Raw genomic sequence first — 19,017 nt, 5'->3', positions numbered from 1 at the left:
ATATTTGTTTTCTGTTTTTCAGCATTTCTTACATAATTTAATATAAATGCATTACTATTATGTTATATCCAGTAACTAGTCAGAGCCACACATCAAATTTGTCGAAAACCTTTTATGATCTTGTACAAACCTAAATATAAAACACTTATGATCAGTAATCTATAGTATGGATAATCTCAAGCCTTTATAACAGTGGAATATTTGACTTATCACAGTGGAGAGGCCCAGGTGCAGCTTCTGTTTTATTCCTACTGTGAAAATGTCTTCTATGAAAAAGGTCTTTTCATTTACCGTGAAACACTAATTCAAAAATTAGTTCAGCTTTCAACCATCATGGCTCATTTACTTAGAATAAAAGCACCTTATTTTCCCATAACTGGAATAAGTCGTCGCCATCCTTCATTATTTTGTCACTTTATTGTTATTATGAGCTACTCTTCATCAGATTCTGCAATATTTCAACGTCTAATCATGAGTAGATGTAATGATGCAATATCCCCACATGTCGACTTTAAAAGCCCGAGGAGATAAATCACCTCCCTCTCTGCACTTAGAATATTTTAAATCCAACAATAACAAATTCAGAACAAGTTTCCAAGCTTCTCTCTTCTCCTCCTTTTCCCTCCTCTTCATCCTCCCTTCACCCCCATAAATCAGGACCTGTCATATTACACTATGATTATTGATCAACTGAAGTTGGAGTGAAAGCTCAAATTCACTCACATACATTCATATAGCACAACCTTATGCAGCACTTTATCTGTCACACACCACATAGCAACATCAGAGGCAGTTTGGAGTCAGCGTTTTGCCCAAGGACACTTAGGAAGGAGAAGTGAACGAGCCGGGGATCAAACCACCGACCTTCTGGTGTGTGAACGTACTCCTGAGCCACCGCTGCCCACATGGTTCTCATCTCAATCATAAGGCTATAGAGAGAATGATGTTGACCAGGGACTGCACATAAAGATGGATGACAAGACAGCTCTCCAAAAATGAAGCTGAATCCTCTTGATCGCCCCCTGGTGGCTGGCTGCAGTAGTTCAAAAACCCAACCTCAACTTTAGTCACACCATATTGGCCAAATTAAAAAGTCAGAGGAAATTTCAAATAAATTACAATACATTGCAATACAAATTTGATGTCACATTTTTTTACAATATGTATTTTTACCAGTTCAAAGTTGGATTATTTAAAATAAGATTAGTTTCAGACTTGCTGTTCACAAAGTTCACAATCCTATCTGCCTTGTCATAATAAATTGACTTGAGCTTTAATTTTAAAAACTTGGCAGCATTCATGAGTTGGTTGAAAAATGAGACTCAATCCTGCTGAACTCCAGTTTGATGGTAATTAGGTATTTGAGTGTATGAAATATTTTCCATTAAGGAAATGTTGGGAGAAACATTAGGATTTCATGGTTTGCCATTTTTGACATGTTTGTCTTCAGAGTGAATGACCTTGATTATACTGTGATCCTGGAAGAAGCTGGTTAGAGGCCAGCACACGAGGCAGAGGAGGCAGAGGGGGGGACGGAGTTCAGGTTTCTACAGGATAAACTCAGGAGTGAGTGGGCACTGGTAGAGTCATTAGGCAGGAGAGGACCAGTGCTCCCAGCAGCACCTCTGATTAAGGATTCCTGAAGCCTCATCAATCACTTCACAACTTCACTGATGGATTCAAGCCCACTGAAATATCACACTGCTTTTTAGAAAAATTCTAATTAACTTTCCAATAAGGACAATGTCAGCATCTCCTTCTTAAAAAGGATGTTGCACCCATTAAAACACTTACTGGTCCAATAGTTCAAAGTGGGAGTGTAACGATTGTGAAACAGAGACTGAAACTGAATTAAAAATGTCAACAATCAAAGGCAATGGAACCCATGATCCCCCAACCCTCTTATTTTTCATTTCAGAATTAAGACAGTAGTACATCTAAATAATGAAATGATAACTAGTTAATTTAAGGGTACCCTCGAGAAAGCTACAGGTGAGTTGTTTCTCTAAAGGGAAAAATAAATGCAGCTAACACAGCATTGCTTAAAGAAACTCTCCAGGGGTGGCTGCAATGTAGTTAGGGTCACGTGACACCAATATTTATGTAAAAATCTCCCAATAGTTGTGTGAGTACAAGCTTAAACTACGGTAAATAGGTTATGTCAAAGTTGAACTAGGTATTAAAAAACACAATACATGATAGTATGTATTGTTTGGTTAGTGACCGTCGGTTGTACACTACTTTTCACAATGCATTGTGGGATACAATGAGTCCACTACAGATCAATAAACTCATAATATAGCAGAGAATGATTTTGTAAAAGTTCAAAAGGATTTCCACAATGAGCTGGCTTAATAATAAAAAACAGTTTCTCATCGAAGGCCCCAAAAACAACATGGAAAATAATTAAGTTATTTTGTCATTAAGATGAAGAAAAATTATGTAATCCTGACCACATTTATAAAGACCCACACAAGGATGAAAGAGCTTCACTGCCAACAAACCCAAATATCTAGTGAGGCAGCGGCTGCCAAGACGTCTGTGGACACTTTCACAGAAGAATCAAACACTTCAAGGTGCCAACACCGCAGAAAAAAAACTCTCAAAAGCTGGAGAAAATTGGACACTTAGTCTGTCGGCTCTCATTCAACACACATTCACTGTCCCAAAAGACACACAAACACACACACAACTGAAACATACACCAGCAGCTCATCCAGAGCAGAGCCAGGGCTAAATGAGGCCAGTGGAATTAAAATGTTTAGAGGCGACGACTGAAAGGCCTGTTTGTTCATGTGAGAGAATCCCAGCCGTGGTGCTTTCTCCAGAGAAAAGACTGACATGAAAAATGAGCAATGGGGACAACGCGCCAATTGCTGTCTGGCTCTGAAGTGGAAAAACCTGGCCGATGAAGAATGTGTGTGAGTGTGTGTGAGTGTAAGTGTGCATGTGTGTGTGTGTGTGTGTGAGAGGGGAAAGGAGGGGGAGATGTAATTGAAAGCATCAAATAGTCAAATAAAAAGTAAAGGAATAAAAACACCTTAAAAATCAGTAGCTACTGAAGTTGTTACCAAACTTGAGTTTTAACACTGAACCAGATGAATTCTTTATGTAGTAAAAACTATTTAAACCAACTAACAGTTATCATCAATACGTATAATGTATATTAATTAGTTCCAAGGAGAGAAACCATGAATCTGTTAATTTCACATTTAACCCACAGGATTTTGTTCAGTTGTAACACCTGTGTTTCTCCTGATTCATCATTCAGGTAAAGGTGAAATAAAAAGAAACTGAAATAGATAAAAAGAAACTGACTTACATGATACGATACATGTTTGTCTACAATTATTAATTATTACATAAAGCATAAATTACGTGAATATAGAAATAGTCTGGATCTGCAATGACACTGTCACACATTATGAGTTCAGCAACATTAACTGTGTATTTCTAAACTGAAAAGTTTATCTTACAAGCAAACAACTGATAACTACGATGGATGAGTTGTGATTTTCAATTAATCGTTAATATTCAATGCAGAGTTAATCTGACTGCCATCTTGATTTCCGTGCACTTGATGGTATATTATGCTTTGCTTTTGCCACAATGGGGCAGTATTGTAATTAAATGTTTGCTAACTGCCAAGAAGAAGACGAAGAAGAGGGTATAAACAATATATGAGTTATACATGTGTGGTGCACAGGTGTGGTACTAATTGCAAAATGTTTTAGTGTTTATGGCAGTGTGTGCATGTGTGTGTATGCGTGCATGTATTTGTGTCCATTCCAAATAACATTAACTTTAATTAGTTTGACCAATATATTGGCTGCCTATGAGCATATTTATATCTTATTAGTGACTCTTGTTAAATACAACACAACACAGGAAAAAAAGATGGTTGTCGTTATTCACAGTGCTGACATCATCATCAGCTTCACACTTCGAGTGTAGATAAAAATAAATGGGTTCATTTTAGGCTTCAGGAACAACTCAGCCAACTTATGGGTTTATGCTGCACTTCCTCGGGTCCTCAGAAACTCCCAGAGAGAGTTTGTCAAGTAAATCAAAGAAAAGACACATTTCTGGACTCATGGCTCCTCCATAGGACAGGAAGGAATTCACAGTTTGCAAGAGTTATGTATCTTTTCAGAGAATTTACTGACATTTCTGCACTACACAGCCTGAACACCTGAGAGACAGGTATCCTGCAGCGTTAATACAAAAACAGAGAGGAGGGTAGAAATAAAGAGACAGACAGAGAAGTCCAAAGACAGACGCTGTTATTTTAGCCAGTAGCGATCCTAAAGCCAGAGCTTTTGAAGAGCAGTCCAATAAAAAGAGATTTTATCCAGATGGAGTCTACTGCTGCGGAGACGGCCGTGCACTCCACATCACAATTAGCTCGGAGGGAAACATTCACGACCACAATGTCCCATTAAACAGACATAATTACATTAACATGGAACTTCCCAGAATTCCCCTGCCTGCACACACACATGAAGAATGCATTGGCTTTAACCACAAACAATAATATAGAGGAACTGTAACTGTAGTAGGGAGAAGATGGAGTGAGCTACTGTTCCGCTGGAGGATTATGATTCATCCACTGAAAGAATGGCAACAGATTCACAGGCCAATAGTACAATGCACCTCAGTCTGCACCGATAGATATCCAAGAGATAATTGAAGCAATTGAATAATTGATTTAGCGAATTACTTTATTTTTGCAAACTACAGTGTGTTCAATTCTCCCCATAGGCGACAGAAAAAAAAAATTGGCAACTACTAAATAATTAATTGTGACATAAGTTTTCAGTCAAAATGCCAAAACAAATCGTTTATTTCAACTTTGAAATCGTGAAGTCTGAATAGAGACACAATGGAATGTCTCATGTGCTCATGATAATGTAACTTCTACTGTTTGCACGAAGACAATGTGAGAAGGAAATTGTGAATCTTAGTTCTAAATATTAAAAAAATATTCTAATTTGACCTGAATGTTCAGACCAACTTGACTCAGTCTTTTAACAGTGTTGTGATCCTGGGAGCCTCCTCCATCTGTCTGCCGTCATCAGGGAACAGAGAACCTCAATGCAATACCGCCCCAAAGGAAACCAGTCAGGAAACCAGTCAATAAATAACACTGTCCATGTGTCCATGCACTAACCCTAACAGATTTTTAATTATATCATACTTCATCTGAAGACGGTCAGACAGAAAGTGGGACTCATTAGTTGTTACGAGGATATTAATAAACTGCTTAAAGTGGGTTCATTAACTCAACAAGTCAACAAGAACGAATTGATTCCAGGTGGTAAAGAACTCAACGCTGCGCAGAATGAAGACAGAGACCACCTACTACAAACAGGATTTTTAACGTGTTTTAATAACAACAAATTTGCATTCAGACATGCACACCAGATAATCTCCTGAAGTGATATCCGGAGGGCTCGTATGTGAGAATGCAAATGTGGGATTGGATTGATCGGTGGAGGATTTTCCTTCAGCCCCAGTGTTTGATCTCATCCCTTTATTTCACATGGGTGAGCAGAAAAAAACCCTTATAAACATAATTCTATTCTGAATCCTTCTCAGCAGCCTGGAAACAAATGTTGACTTCCAGCTCCATCTGTTTTTATCTCTCAGCAGGATGAACACAACACAAAGAGCCTTTATCATCCAACTGATGAAGATGTTAAACACTCGGCTGTGAAATGAGACCTGAGGGAAAATGAATCACGGTCACTAAAATAATCAAGGACTCGATTGTAAACCCCTGATATTTAATAGGTAAACTGGTTCAGATTCAACGTGAATCACTTCGGAGCTAACGGTAAATTGTCCTTCAGCTTCTCTCTGGGAGAGAGGGAAAAAACGCTGGGATAACAACTCCAGTAGTCATCAGAGAACAGAGAACAACTATCCAGTACCACCGCAAACTGGAACCCAGTCAGCCAATAATACTCTCCACATGTCTCATACTGGTTTAGTCCAAACCGTCATGTCTCGGTTGACAGTTTAATCAGCGCTGGTTTCTGTGAGTCCAGTACCAACAGAGACCATCATCAAGACACCAACACTGCCAACCGCCCACAGATCCAAGACAGCAGAAAGGATCAGAGGGAACAAAAGAACTTGTTCTATTCACCAGGAACTCACTTTTTACACTTTTTAACTGGAGCATTCGTTTGTTTACAACTCCAACAAGTCCATGTGTTTTTAGATAGTTCAAACAGGCTGTTGATCAATGTCCTTAAATACTCATTCATAAAACTAGAATTGGATCTCGCCAAGGCACAACCATCCCCTTAAATTAAAACGATGCTCAGCTACACACTGGTGTTGGTTACAGGTTTCTAGAGCTACTGGTTATCATTCAGTGGCTGATTCATTTGAATTCCCTCTGTTAATTTAACAGTTCCAGGTATGTGTTGGTAAATCAGTTTGTTGAAATATATTTCTTGACTTATTAAACAAACCCTCTAAGGACCAAGCTGCAGATCTCCAAAGCAGATGGAAGACGCAATTTATTCATCATGTCTCACCTCCGTCCTGTGTCTGCCCCACATGAGAACCAGAAAACATTTACTTATATTTGACATTATTATATATTTGATTGTTCTAACCATTTCCACAGGACTCAAGAGTAGTTTGATAATTGAAAGTTCTTTCAACTTCCGTCAAGGACAATCTAATAAGTGCAAGAGAAGTGTGCGAGCTAAACTCAACTCAAAGACTCCAGCGGACGCTCGTGAACACCGAGGTGGTAAAATATGTTTACGTGCATTTACCCTACAGCCCAACCATGAAGTTTAATAGATGCTGACCTCAATGAGAGTTTATTCTAACTTATTCTGGCCTCCTTTATATCACAAAGGAACGGAAATCTTAATTTCATTAATTTCCATTTCATTTGAATCTCTGTAGTTACAGACCTGGCCACCCGTCCCCAGTGGAACTAAGTGGGAGTCCCTTCTTCTGGGGTTCTGAGGTTTGAGTAAAGAGCTGATAGTAAACCTCAAGCTGGGATAAGAACTACCAGGCTTGGGGAACTGGGAACAGGCTCTTTACAGTAAACAGTAAAGTCCGTTAATATCCGGTTCAACTGCTTCGGACATTTGTCTTCACACATCCAGCTCCTTCAGGTGAAGCCTCATTGGATGACACCAACTGTCAATCACACAGTATCCTCATCCAAAGGCTTGTAATTTGACTCTAAACAGGACCATAACTTACAATATGAACATGATGCTGTATTGAAGAAGACTTTTGCATTGGCTTCACTTTTCGGAGTTTACATTCAGTCTGACTTAGTCATACTTGAGCTGTGCTTCTCGCTCGGGGGGGCAGGAATGCTGACTGGCTTCAACAGAAACTAGTCTGTCCGAAAAAAACGTGAGATTTATTGCTTGGAGCTTTTTTTGGATTTGAAATATAAAAAGGTTAAATTGCTTAAACAGGTCTGACGATAAAAAAGTGTGTGCGTGAACACTTTGAAAGAGCAACAACCAATCAGGAGACTTCCTGGTGTTATCTCAAACTCAGACTCAACTCAGTCACCGGCCTTCAGGGAGGTTGAGCTGGACGATGCCCAGTTCAGCCAAAGAACAAGAGAACAACAGAACTCAGTCTCGATCCTCAGACTCCAGGGCCTCCCTGTTTGAAAAGAGTAATAATTTTTAACACAAAATACTTTGGGACTGAGGAATGTAGTGAAAACAAAACACAATTCAACTCCAAATGTGGATTTGCTTCAAATTTCAACCACACTCCAGCCTGAGAAAGCTGATATATCTATTGTATTGGGGAGATAACTGTCCAGGCCTGAATGTTCAATTCCCGCACCTACTATAGTTTCATTCTAACAGCAGTTTATCAGCCGTCCTACACAGAACAATTGTAGCATGACAGATTCATATGTGCAGCAGCATCCCTCATTAATCCGGTCTTCCTCCCTAACCCAACATCTGCTCTGCATCTGGCTCATCCTGAAGACACAGCAGTTTCTAGTAGATGCTCGACGGTACTTTTCAACACAGCATTACAGTGATACAACACATCAATTAAACAAGTCATCAAAGCAATGAGTTGTATAACATGATCCTTCATTTTGCTTCAAGAATACATTTGACAGGAACAAAAAAGCTGCATTCAAACTGAATAGTTCTTTAACTTGTAAAATGACTATAAATAATGATAATGAGTATAATATTAGGTGGAAATGGGCCTTAAGTTACAGGCAATGGAACATTATGTGTGTTTAAGGAGAAGGAATAATGTCAAAAATACTACAAAAGAAAGTCCCTTTTCTTTGGAAACTAAATAATTGCCAACAAATTCACTATTAATAAAGATATTATGTGGAAAAGACATTTTAAATGTCAGTGAAAATAATACCCTGCGCTCAGGGGAAAGTGTTACGGATATAATAAGTCTATTGTTAATAAAACCAAAGTGGTGGTCTCCTTGTGGAGGCTCCATTTGTTCTGTTTTAACCATCAGGTCGTCCTCGGATCCTCTGGGACTGGATTCCACGGCTGGAAGCCAGTACGTGAACCCAGACTCAGCATAAGGGAAATGACTCAAACCTACAGTAAATAGGGAGACAGAATACTTCTCCTGCATAGGTAGACTTAGAAATGGAAAACGATGGACCTTCAGTAACACAGAGCTCGAAACTAATTTAATTTAACATTGTAAAAGAGGAAACTCGACTGTGGGGACAACTCATGCATCTTACCAACCATAACCCTAACCCCATCTTACTGCACTGTCCCAGCTAATTACCTGTAGTAGCATTTAGAAGGCAGTATTTGAGGAAGTTGAGGTGGATGGAAAGACGATAGCTGTGTCCCCATTAAGGGGCCACCTCCTTTAGAGGACGCTGAGCATGCAAGTGAAGGACAAACCGAAACGAGACGTCTGGTCTACGGAGGATTTCAGATTCGTTTCACCACCTTGTCCTGCTCTTACTTTGGCATCGTTAGCTACTTTAAGCAGCGGCACTTTACAGCTCAGACACCTGGATAGGCAGCTCGTAGCCGGTAAACCCAGGAAGGAACTTTCGTTACTCAGGAATGGAAGGACACATTCATCTGCCACATTTGAAGGAGTCCTCGAAATGGGACATCGCTGTCACGCAGTTGTTTCCTGTTTTAAAATGGCCGTTTTATTTCTATAACTGACGATATAGGATCATCTAAACTTAACCATTTTGGGGCCCGAATCTAACCAATATTATAACTATATATAAAGTGGTTTTACTGTTTAAAATGTACAGTGATTGAGGGCAACTTTAACAAGACATGCTGAGATACAATCTCTTCTTTTAGCTTTGATTTGGTCATCACCAAAACACATCTGGCTATTCCTCTTTCTTCACCAGCTATTCTTCAACTTTGCCTGGTGCTGGTCAGGTGGTTAACACTGGACTTATCAGAGCTTAATGTCCAGAATGAACCATCATTAGCTTCAGGTCCGATTATTCTCCTAGCTTCACATGGAGCCTAATACGTTAACTTCTAGTAATAGTTTTAAACCATTTAATAAAAAAACAAGAAAACATTCGACCTGCATTAGATAGAAAGCTTCTGAGCTTAAACAACAAGACGCTCTGTGGGGCCCAAACTTGCTGGCGGCCCCCCAGAGCTGACGGACGGCTCCGTCGCGACCGACCCACAGAGCTCTCAGTCGAGGGCTAATGCATCATGTCAGTTGTCAGCCAGACCCATGCAGACCAACTCAGCTTAATGCCAAAGCAGGTGGTCGGCTGCGTTGAAAGCTCTGCAGTCAAATGGGCGTCTGTGTGTGGAGGTAATTCCCCCACGTTGTTTGGTCTAGGCTGGCTTCACTCGACTTCTACATGTCGCCCGTTTACACCTGTCACCCTAAAACCAAGCTCATGTTAACAACAGAAATATATACAGTTTGATGTTTTACATAACCCGCTGTTTTATCTTCTCTTACGGCAGTCAGTATATTCCTTACTTGTTTCTTTCTACTGAAATGATATTCAGATATACTTACAAACAAGATATCAAGTGAGGTGAAGGCATTGTGGTTAATTTTACAGTATTAACACAATAGATTGCTCGAAATGATCATGCAAGCAAATATAAAAAAGGTTTATATTGTCAGTAATTTGACAAGTTTGATAAATTCTCCAACCCTATTTCAACACTGCGTTTATAAAAGTCATTGATCAAAGCTCTCGATGCATTTTAAGACGTCTAGGTTAGGACTTTCATCTTTTCAATCTCAAAATATTTGCTGGGTTGTTGTGTTCAATCATACATTCACCATCTCATCTACATTTAGAACTTTTCTTTTGCTTCTCAGCATTTCCTGATCAAATTCCAGCATACGTGAACAAAATGAAGACAAAATTCTTTCAAAGTATTGTCCCTGAGCTGCAGATCCAAGTTTTTAAAAAGATTCACTCGTGTTCACAAACACACATGGAGCAAGTCAGCATGACACATGTAATTTGTGTTTAGTGTGTTGTTGTGGGTGGCTTTCACCATTGGTTCCCCCCATTTTATTGTGCTGAGGAATACCAGTGAAACCACCCTGACAGCTCAAATCTGGTGTAGAAAATTTGTGACAGTAAAAACATTCTCCAGTTGCTGGCCCTTTTCCCGGAGTTGTAAAAGTTTAAAGGTGTTCATAATTGCTAACACACCTGTAACAGTCCGGGCTCAGGTTCCTTGGATGTTTATATCTGGGCCCCCTTCTTTTTCCTCTCCTCTTGAAGGCTGAAATAGTCACATGTTTTCTATTTAACTGTTTTGCCGTGAAACCTCAGTCTTTCACTCAGCTTGTTTATGCAGAAAAAGTGTCTCTCGTCCTTTCGCTTCCCCATGTCTTGGGACAACGGCAGAAACAGCAAATTCTCAAGAAGTGCTCTGGGGAAGCCCAACGTCTCCCACTGATTTGACAAGCAAGGTTGAAATCAACCTGAAAACAGCTGGACTGGAGCAGCTGTTGAAAACACTGAGTGAACACAGTCCCTTCCATTTTATTCTAAGAATCTCTTGGCCTTTCTGTTTTGGAAACTTCTCCCATGCTTTGCCATTTCCAGTAATCCTGTTTTTGATTCATTTCTGGCGGGTTTTTTCTTGTTTATTATATTAACTGTTATTTATTCATTTAGAGAATCGCTGATTAAAAGAGCCGAGATATGACTTGCCCAAAATGTTCTCCCAATATCTTCGAGGGATCATTGTTGTGATTAAAGTTCATTCAGATCACTGAGAACCTGTTCAACTTCTTCTACCCTCTTTAGAAGCATTTTTATCATATTCATTATTACTCTTATTCAATTTTAAGAAGTAGCTGATTTATATGACTCTACCTGTTTTTTACATGTGAACTTCGAACAATGTCTGGACCCAATTCTCGAGACTCTGCCCTTTCACACGTGCAAAACACACAACCGGATTCTGAGTGTGTGACATGTGTTCACACCTAGAGGAAATATTTGGGTTTGGCTTGGAATCGTGTGCACGGGGCTGAAGTGACATTAACACCTAATATTACAACCAAATTACTCAAGTTCCCTGAATCAAAACCACTGAACCTCGTTAGTCTCAGGAGGTGGTTATGGGATGTGATGAGGAGTCTGCCTGGACACGTTTTTTGGAGATTGTCTGGCCACGTGTTACAGGGAGACTTCAGGGTAAACCCATAATAAGCAGGAGAGACTATATGACCCATCTGTTCTGGGAACAACCACGGAGAGCTGCACAATCCAGCTGAGGAAGAGGCATCTAACCGCTTGTCAACTCCAAGTCCATTCCACTTTTAAGAGGTCTATGCAAAGAAAGGACAAACCTTATCACAGTTGTTTGCCTATCTGCTAAGTAACTGTATATAAGGCAATCAAATGAATTATACCCATCAGAAACGCTGAAAGGAAGTTAGAAATTCTGAAAGCCGAGAAGCATCTGACCTTAAGAACAACATTCATATTCAAGACACTTCAGCATCAGGAAGGAAGCAGCAGACGCTGAAGGGACAGTCCTGTCTTCGGTCTCACATATTCCTCAGTTGGTTAAGACAGAGCTAAGTATGTGAGAAACCCAAATTAAGGCTGTACACACAACATAACACTTTAAAAACCAACAGGACACGCATTAAAGCTGAATGTACGGAGAAACACATGCCTACAATTGAGCAAGTGTTTTATAGCCTTACAACTATGAGGGGAATGAGGGCACACTTAATCTAAACCTGTCCACTCCACTTCATGCTTATAACCACAGTTTAAATCTATTTCCTGGATATTACACACGTAATTTAACATCCAGATGCGTGACAAATCAAAGTCAAAACCATCACAGGGTGTTGGTTACTATTGTTTATCTCAACAGTAGTTTCCCAGACCTTAAGAATCCAGAACACTGCATTGAAGCTGTTGTAGAGATTCCCTCATATTGTGTTTTGATGCATAATGATGTTGTTCAACACGTCCATACAAAATAAATAACCAAGAGATATCCAAAATACATGGATGGTTGATAGATGGGCAGTAGGTTATCAAGCCGAGTGACGGGTCCACAGTCAGATTTACCATTAGCCTCATCGTACCATCAGGTTTCAGATTTTTAACGTTATCGCGATTAAAAGGCTGAAACACCTGAGGACACCGAGGTACAATTGAAGATTATCAATATTCTTTTAATATAGTTTCAGGCAGATGGCCGCCCACACTGAGTGTAAAGGTTTCTTCCAGTTAATGAGGTGTAGAGTGGTTACTCATTGTGGGAACTGTTGGGTCTCTTTATACATTCTAGGTCTTCTTCACCTTATTATGTCACGATTTTGACCCTTAAAATTCAACTGAACCTTTTATTATAATTCATTCTTTTTGCCATGGATTTGTTTTTGTGAAGCACTTTTTCACATTGTGTAGATAACTGCCCAACAAATAAAGTGATCATTATTATTATCATAAAGCAGAAGCTGCTGGTTTTATATCTACCTGCCTGTTGTGAGCACTAACAACTTTATGGATATTTCAACGTCATCATTTCAGCTGAGAAACACTTTTTCTGCACAATTCAAATGGATTGATCCTTTTAAAGTGGTGTGGGCACTGAGTGAGATCTAGCGTAACCTGAACATCAGTCACTTTGAGAGGAGTTGTCCGCAAACCAAAGAAAATTCTACTACTGGTCAGAATTTATCACATGAATAAAGCTGCTAAATGTGTTGCCTGACCAACGGCTCAAAGAGAAACAGAACCAGTGAAGAAGAAGAGAAAAAAACGAATGTAGCCTAATGAAACATAGGTTGGTTATAACGAGCTATTACTGAGCGGCTGGGCAGAGACCACAGAAATTCCTCCTGACAAAACACACTCACACTGTGGTTGTCAACTTTCAATTTTTCTGCTTTCTCTGCAGTTCTCACTGAACGTGTTTTTTCCTGTACACATTTAAGGGACATTTAACTGAAAAAAACAGACACTTTATTCTCTCTTTTGACTCTTTCCATGTGTGTGTCTTTTTTTGTGCGTCTACCTCCCCGTGCACATCTTGTCTGTGTGTATGTCTCTCTCTCTCTCGGAGCAGATGGATGGTGGGTGGTCAGGGAAGGGTTAAGTGCTGTGCTCTATAAACGCTAAGAGTCTGCTGGAAGCTACTGGTTCAGTCTTTAAATCCAGTCATTTGACACATCCCAACTGGGGCTGTAGCTGAGAGCAACCACTGACCCACACTCAGGCTTCGAGGCGAGCTGGTGTGTCAGCACCACACTGCTGCGGACGGCATGAAGGCTTTCTTATTCACCTGTGTGCTGGTACCTTGGCTGATGGCGTCCACGGCCAGAGGCTTTAACCAGAACCAGCAGCTGATATCAGGATCTCTACCTGGCAACGAGCTGGACACATACTTCAGTGACAATTTCATATCAAGGAGAGCTCGGGTAAGAACTTTCTAATTTATGTTAATCAAGCTTTTCTGCCAGGAAATTATCAATAACTCTGAATAATAAATGAAGCTACAATTTACTTTTAAATCTATGTATTTTTGCAGTGCCTTCACATAATCAATTAATTATACACCTTAATTAGACATTGCCTGTTTTATAATTTGTGCATTTATACTACTTTTGTACTTTATACTTTAGACTATAGATACTGTATAAACACTACTATATTTTTCTTCATATACTTTCTTTAGAGGTATTTTATGCTTCTAAGCTGTACTTTTATTTCAGTAAATGGCAAGTAAACTGTTTTGATCAGTGTTTATACCACTCACCTGCAGCACAATATAAAAAGACAATCTTTACAATTGTGACTGTTGGTGAGTTAGTGAGGTAAAATGGAGCTGAAGTAAAAGAGAAATAATATTCTGCAATTTTTTAAAGTCAAGAAAATGTTATGTCAGGGAAAGAAAATAATAGATACAGGTACATTCATGAATTCATGAATGCACACACACACACACACACACACACACACACACACACACACACACACACACACACACACACACACACACACACACACACACACACACACACACACACACACACACACACACACACACACACACACACACACACACACACACACACACACTTTAATGAAATACTTTTAAAAGTTGCATTCCTCTGGTGTCCGTTCCCCCTAACCATAACTTAGCCTTAATCATAAAAGAAACAATTCATGCCCAACTCTAATTCTACTTCAAAGTTCACACTTCACCTTACCCAGCACCTCAGACATGGTGTTTTGCCTCCAGGCTCTGGTTCCAATGAGGAATACCAATGAGGTGTTAGCTAACAAGGTCAGTGTTTACACCGAGAAAGGTCCCAGAGAGTCAACTATGCGTCTACACACACCTTGCCATGTCTAGCTTGTTCTTTCCTCACATGAGCCAAACCCTGAATCAACCACACTCACCCTCAGCTAACCACACAAAAATATTTGGATAAACCAAAACCAAACTCTGGTCTCATTCGTCCTCTGGGAGAAAAGCTTCAGGATGTGAAAAACCCACAAACAACCCAGAGAGTGAGAGGGAAAGAAGTGAGTGTGAGGGAATATGGCTTTGAAATGTTTCTTCAGTTTTACTGAGTCAAAACCTAATTTGAGAGCAGCTGTTTTTCATAGAAGATTGTGTGTGTGCCAGAGCTCTCAGAGTCAGACCCCAAACCCGCCTGCTGATAAACCTAACCACTTAGGCTGAGGTCTTAATCCAGCATGTAGAAAGTTTTGATTGGTCTAATCAATTCAGAGACCAGAAGCAGAGTTGATGGAGGACTGGTAATCTGCTCAGGGAAACTTTGATTGGTTGCAGCCATTTAACTGGACTGAAGTCAGACTTTGATGCAGGAGGAAACTCTAAGATTCCTGAGCCCCAGTAGCAATGTAAGTTACCCAGGCACCTCAGTTTAGCTATTTGAATTCAGATCCAAGCCCAAAGCTGCTCAGGTTGAAGGATGAAATCCATGACATCCTCCAAAAGTCTACAAAGATACAGCTAAAAACAACGGATGAATAACCCAGACATGGTTATTTATCCCCCAACAGATAATTCATGAGGAACATCAGTGTCTGACATCAGAGCCAGCTGTGAGAAGACAGCTGCAGGATGTAATGCAGATTGCTTAAGAGCTCTGCTGACAAATATATCCAAGGAATCAATGTTGGATTGATGATAATAAAGTTTACTGAGCCTGTTTCCAGGCTGATGACAGATCTGTGTCACAAATCACAGCCTCCTCATTATTCTCAGGCGGACTGATGTGATATCACAGCGATGGACAAAGGAAAGCAGAAAATAATCCAACCACTTCTGTGGAAACATCATGCGAGGACACACCTGCAGAGGCCAATCAAATACATCCAAGCACACATTCCTGGCAAACGACTTTTGTAATATGAACAAGGTTCTTCCACTTTTTACATGGAGTTAGTGGAAACAACGGACCAGTTGAATATCGTAATGAAAAATGCTGGCACATAGTTTTATAACCTGCTATTTAGTGTTGTGGTATCTGTAATCTCTGTAACTCGGGATCTGAGGCTGGATTCAGATTCAACGTCTTACTTGTGTTTGAAGCGACACACAAACACACAAACCAGAATAGACTCTTTTTCAAAAGCAGCTGTCATTACAGTCTGAACGGCTTCTCAGTCATAACTTATTAGACCCAACAAGCCTCCACAGGTGTTTAGTGTTTACAGAAAATTCACATCAGTCACACTTTAGTGTAAACCAGGGTTCAGGTCTGACAAGAGAAAGTCAGCGATCATGCATTTCATCCACAACATGAAACCTCACCTGCAGACCTGTTTTAACTGTACTGGCTGAAGAATAGCTAACTTATATTTAATCGTATTATTATTCATCGTAGTCAGTGTTTCTTTTGGTTGACAGCTTTGCAGGGGGCAGGTGGTTTAGGGGTGATGGTGGAGGGTGAATCACTGGCCAAGTAGGGTCCATGCCTGTCCTCCTATGCTTGTCAGGGCAGGAGAGCTTCTAGTGCTATGGTCAGGAGTAACTCCTCCTAACCCAGAGAGTGTTACGTGTTGTGCTGATGAGTAAATGAACCGGCCGTGTGTTCTCCTGCAGCGGGACCTGCCTCCTGCTGATGAGCCTGATGACAGCTCGATCTCTGAGGGAGCAGACACTTCAGGTGAGAGAGAGACCTGATTCCCATCCTACCTGCATCAGTCAGATCACTCAGGGCCTGATGTCTGTGTGTTGACTCTGTGTTGCAGACCTGCCCACCTGCCTGCTGTGTGTGTGTCTCACTGGCTCTGTGTACTGTGAGGAGGTCTCTCCAGACATGACTGCTGTTCCCATGATGCCCAAAGAGACGGCCTACCTGTACGCCCGCTTCAACAAGATCAGAAAGATCAAAACCAAAGACTTTTCTGAAATTGGTGAGTCTTAGAAGACCATCTGCATCACATGACCAGAGCTACAGAATCTAGGTCCGACGTTTTTGCTGATTATCTGGGTTATATTTTATATCTGGGATTTTTGCTGGAGTGCAATGATCTGCAGAGGAACAAATTGTGTGAATATCCGCAAATGGCAAAAAAGTTGAATATTCAGACAGCTACAGAGATACTTACATTTAATGATACCTAAAGTAAGTGAGAAATTCAAAACATCTACACGTTTCTTAGCTGCTTTTTTCCCCATCTGCCCACAGTGACTCTGAAGAGGATTGACTTGACTGGGAACCTGATCTCAGAGATTGAAGATGGTGCGTTCTCTAAACTCACCCTGCTGGAGGAGCTGTCTCTGGCTGAGAACCGACTGGTCAAACTTCCAATGCTTCCTGCCAAGCTCACCGTCTTCAACGCCAACAACAACCTCCTCAAAACCAAGGGTGTCAAAGCAAACGCTTTCAAGGTACACACCATCACTTCCAACTTTTCAAGAGAAACTAGAAACGAAAGGATGAGGGGAAATCAAAGCACTTTAAACCAGAACCAGACGCTCGTGCATCTATCTCTATGATTAGCAAGTGATCTGCAGAGAGATAACAACCAAAAAGCTTCAGGTTCCGCTCAGCAACAAAACACAGTGGATTTCCGTGACCAGATTATTGACAGCCGGGACATAAGAGGACCAGGGACACTGAAAGAGATAGAAGTGGAGGGAGGGAGGTGAATTAGTAAATGAGTCGGCATCCTGCTTTATCACTTTTTTTACCCATCCTGACCACAAAACCTTCTAGACAGCTGACCTGAACCCACTTCATCTGTTGGTCAACCCACACATCGGCACGTCTGTGCCAAAAACCACAGTTCCCAACAGCTGTGGTTAGACAAGAGATATTTGTAGCTGCTAACCTAACCCCTAAAACCACAAACTCTTACATTTGTTTTCCTGGTTTTTCTATGAATAAAACAAATGAGATCCACATTGTTACGGAGTGAGTCCTTAGGGTAAACACAATTAACCACATCCAGACTTCAGTTCCAAACTTGATATCAGTCTTTTCCTCTCAACTCAGAAAGAAAACAAACAACATATTTTTGAAAATGTTACAGATCCATATAGCTGATAGTCACCATCAAGTGAATCTGGTTTAATCTTTAACAATCGATGGCAACTGTTTAATCCACTGAGACTCCATGACGTGAATTTGTTTCCCCAATAGAAAATGACCAAGCTGACTAACCTGTTCCTGGCCGACAACCAACTGGAGGCCGTTCCACAAATCCCAGAGAGTGTTCGGATCTTACATCTACAGGTTTGCATCTTATACACACAAATACATTGACTAATTCATCTAATCGTTGGAACAAGTAGGAACATTTAATTAGATAGATTACATCTATACATTTTTGATAGAACAGAAGGTGACTCCAGAAGCTAAGATTTGATTTACTCTGTTACATTCATGTGTTGTTTTCTTTTCCACCAGAACAACAACATCACCCTGGTGAACAAAGACACCTTCTGCAAGTCCAACGACACCTACTACCTGCGCCTGAGCCTCAGTGAGGTCCGTATGGACGGGAACCCGGTGGTGTTGTCCACGTTCCCCGACAGCTTCACCTGCATGAAGGTGCTGCCTGTGGGACGGTACCGCTGAGGAGCCAGATGTTTTACTGTAGCCCCTCCGACGAAGCAGTTTTCCCACAATGCTTAGGGGGTGGGGACACTGTGACGTTCTGGATGTCGGGGCACTGGTGCCATTGTGTCAATGATTTACTTCAGCAAACCTACAAACAGCTTGTGACATTGTCAGGTCGAAATGAAACCATTCACCGGACTGAAGGAGAAGAATTAAACAAACTCTTCTATGGTGGCTTTGATCAGTCTATGGGTGGAGTTAAAAGATAGGAGTTCTGAGAAATAGTCATATAAATTGGTACAAAACCACCTGAGAAGGTGTGAAGACATCAATATGCTTCAAACTAGTTTGTCTGACCTTGTGTAAAATCAGTGCTTCAGCTTATTATGAATGTCTTTAGTGAAAGGGAGGTGAAGAGCCTCATGGCCTCATCCCTCTCTTCCTTTGTGCATTAAATCATAC

General features: G+C 40.6%; 2 protein-coding genes across 2 annotated transcripts in view; one reads left to right on the top strand and one right to left on the bottom strand.

Moving 5' to 3' along the window:
- The window catches only part of cenpp (centromere protein P), a 72,109-nt gene that overhangs the window by 40,186 nt on the left and 12,906 nt on the right, over nucleotides 1-19,017 (bottom strand). The window lies entirely within an intron of this gene.
- Nucleotides 13,774-18,573, top strand: ogna (osteoglycin, paralog a). The gene is made up of 6 exons (XM_061069618.1): nucleotides 13,774-13,929; nucleotides 16,590-16,653; nucleotides 16,739-16,903; nucleotides 17,179-17,381; nucleotides 18,136-18,228; nucleotides 18,403-18,573. The coding sequence occupies exons 1-6, from the start codon at nucleotides 13,774-13,776 to the stop codon at nucleotides 18,571-18,573; spliced, it is 852 nt and encodes a 283-aa protein (XP_060925601.1).

Source organism: Limanda limanda, chromosome 4 (assembly GCF_963576545.1).
Source record: "Limanda limanda chromosome 4, fLimLim1.1, whole genome shotgun sequence".
Taxonomy (NCBI): Eukaryota; Metazoa; Chordata; class Actinopteri; order Pleuronectiformes; family Pleuronectidae; genus Limanda; species Limanda limanda.
The sequence above is the reverse complement of the archived record's forward strand: the minus strand, read 5'-3'. Positions and strand labels throughout refer to the sequence as shown.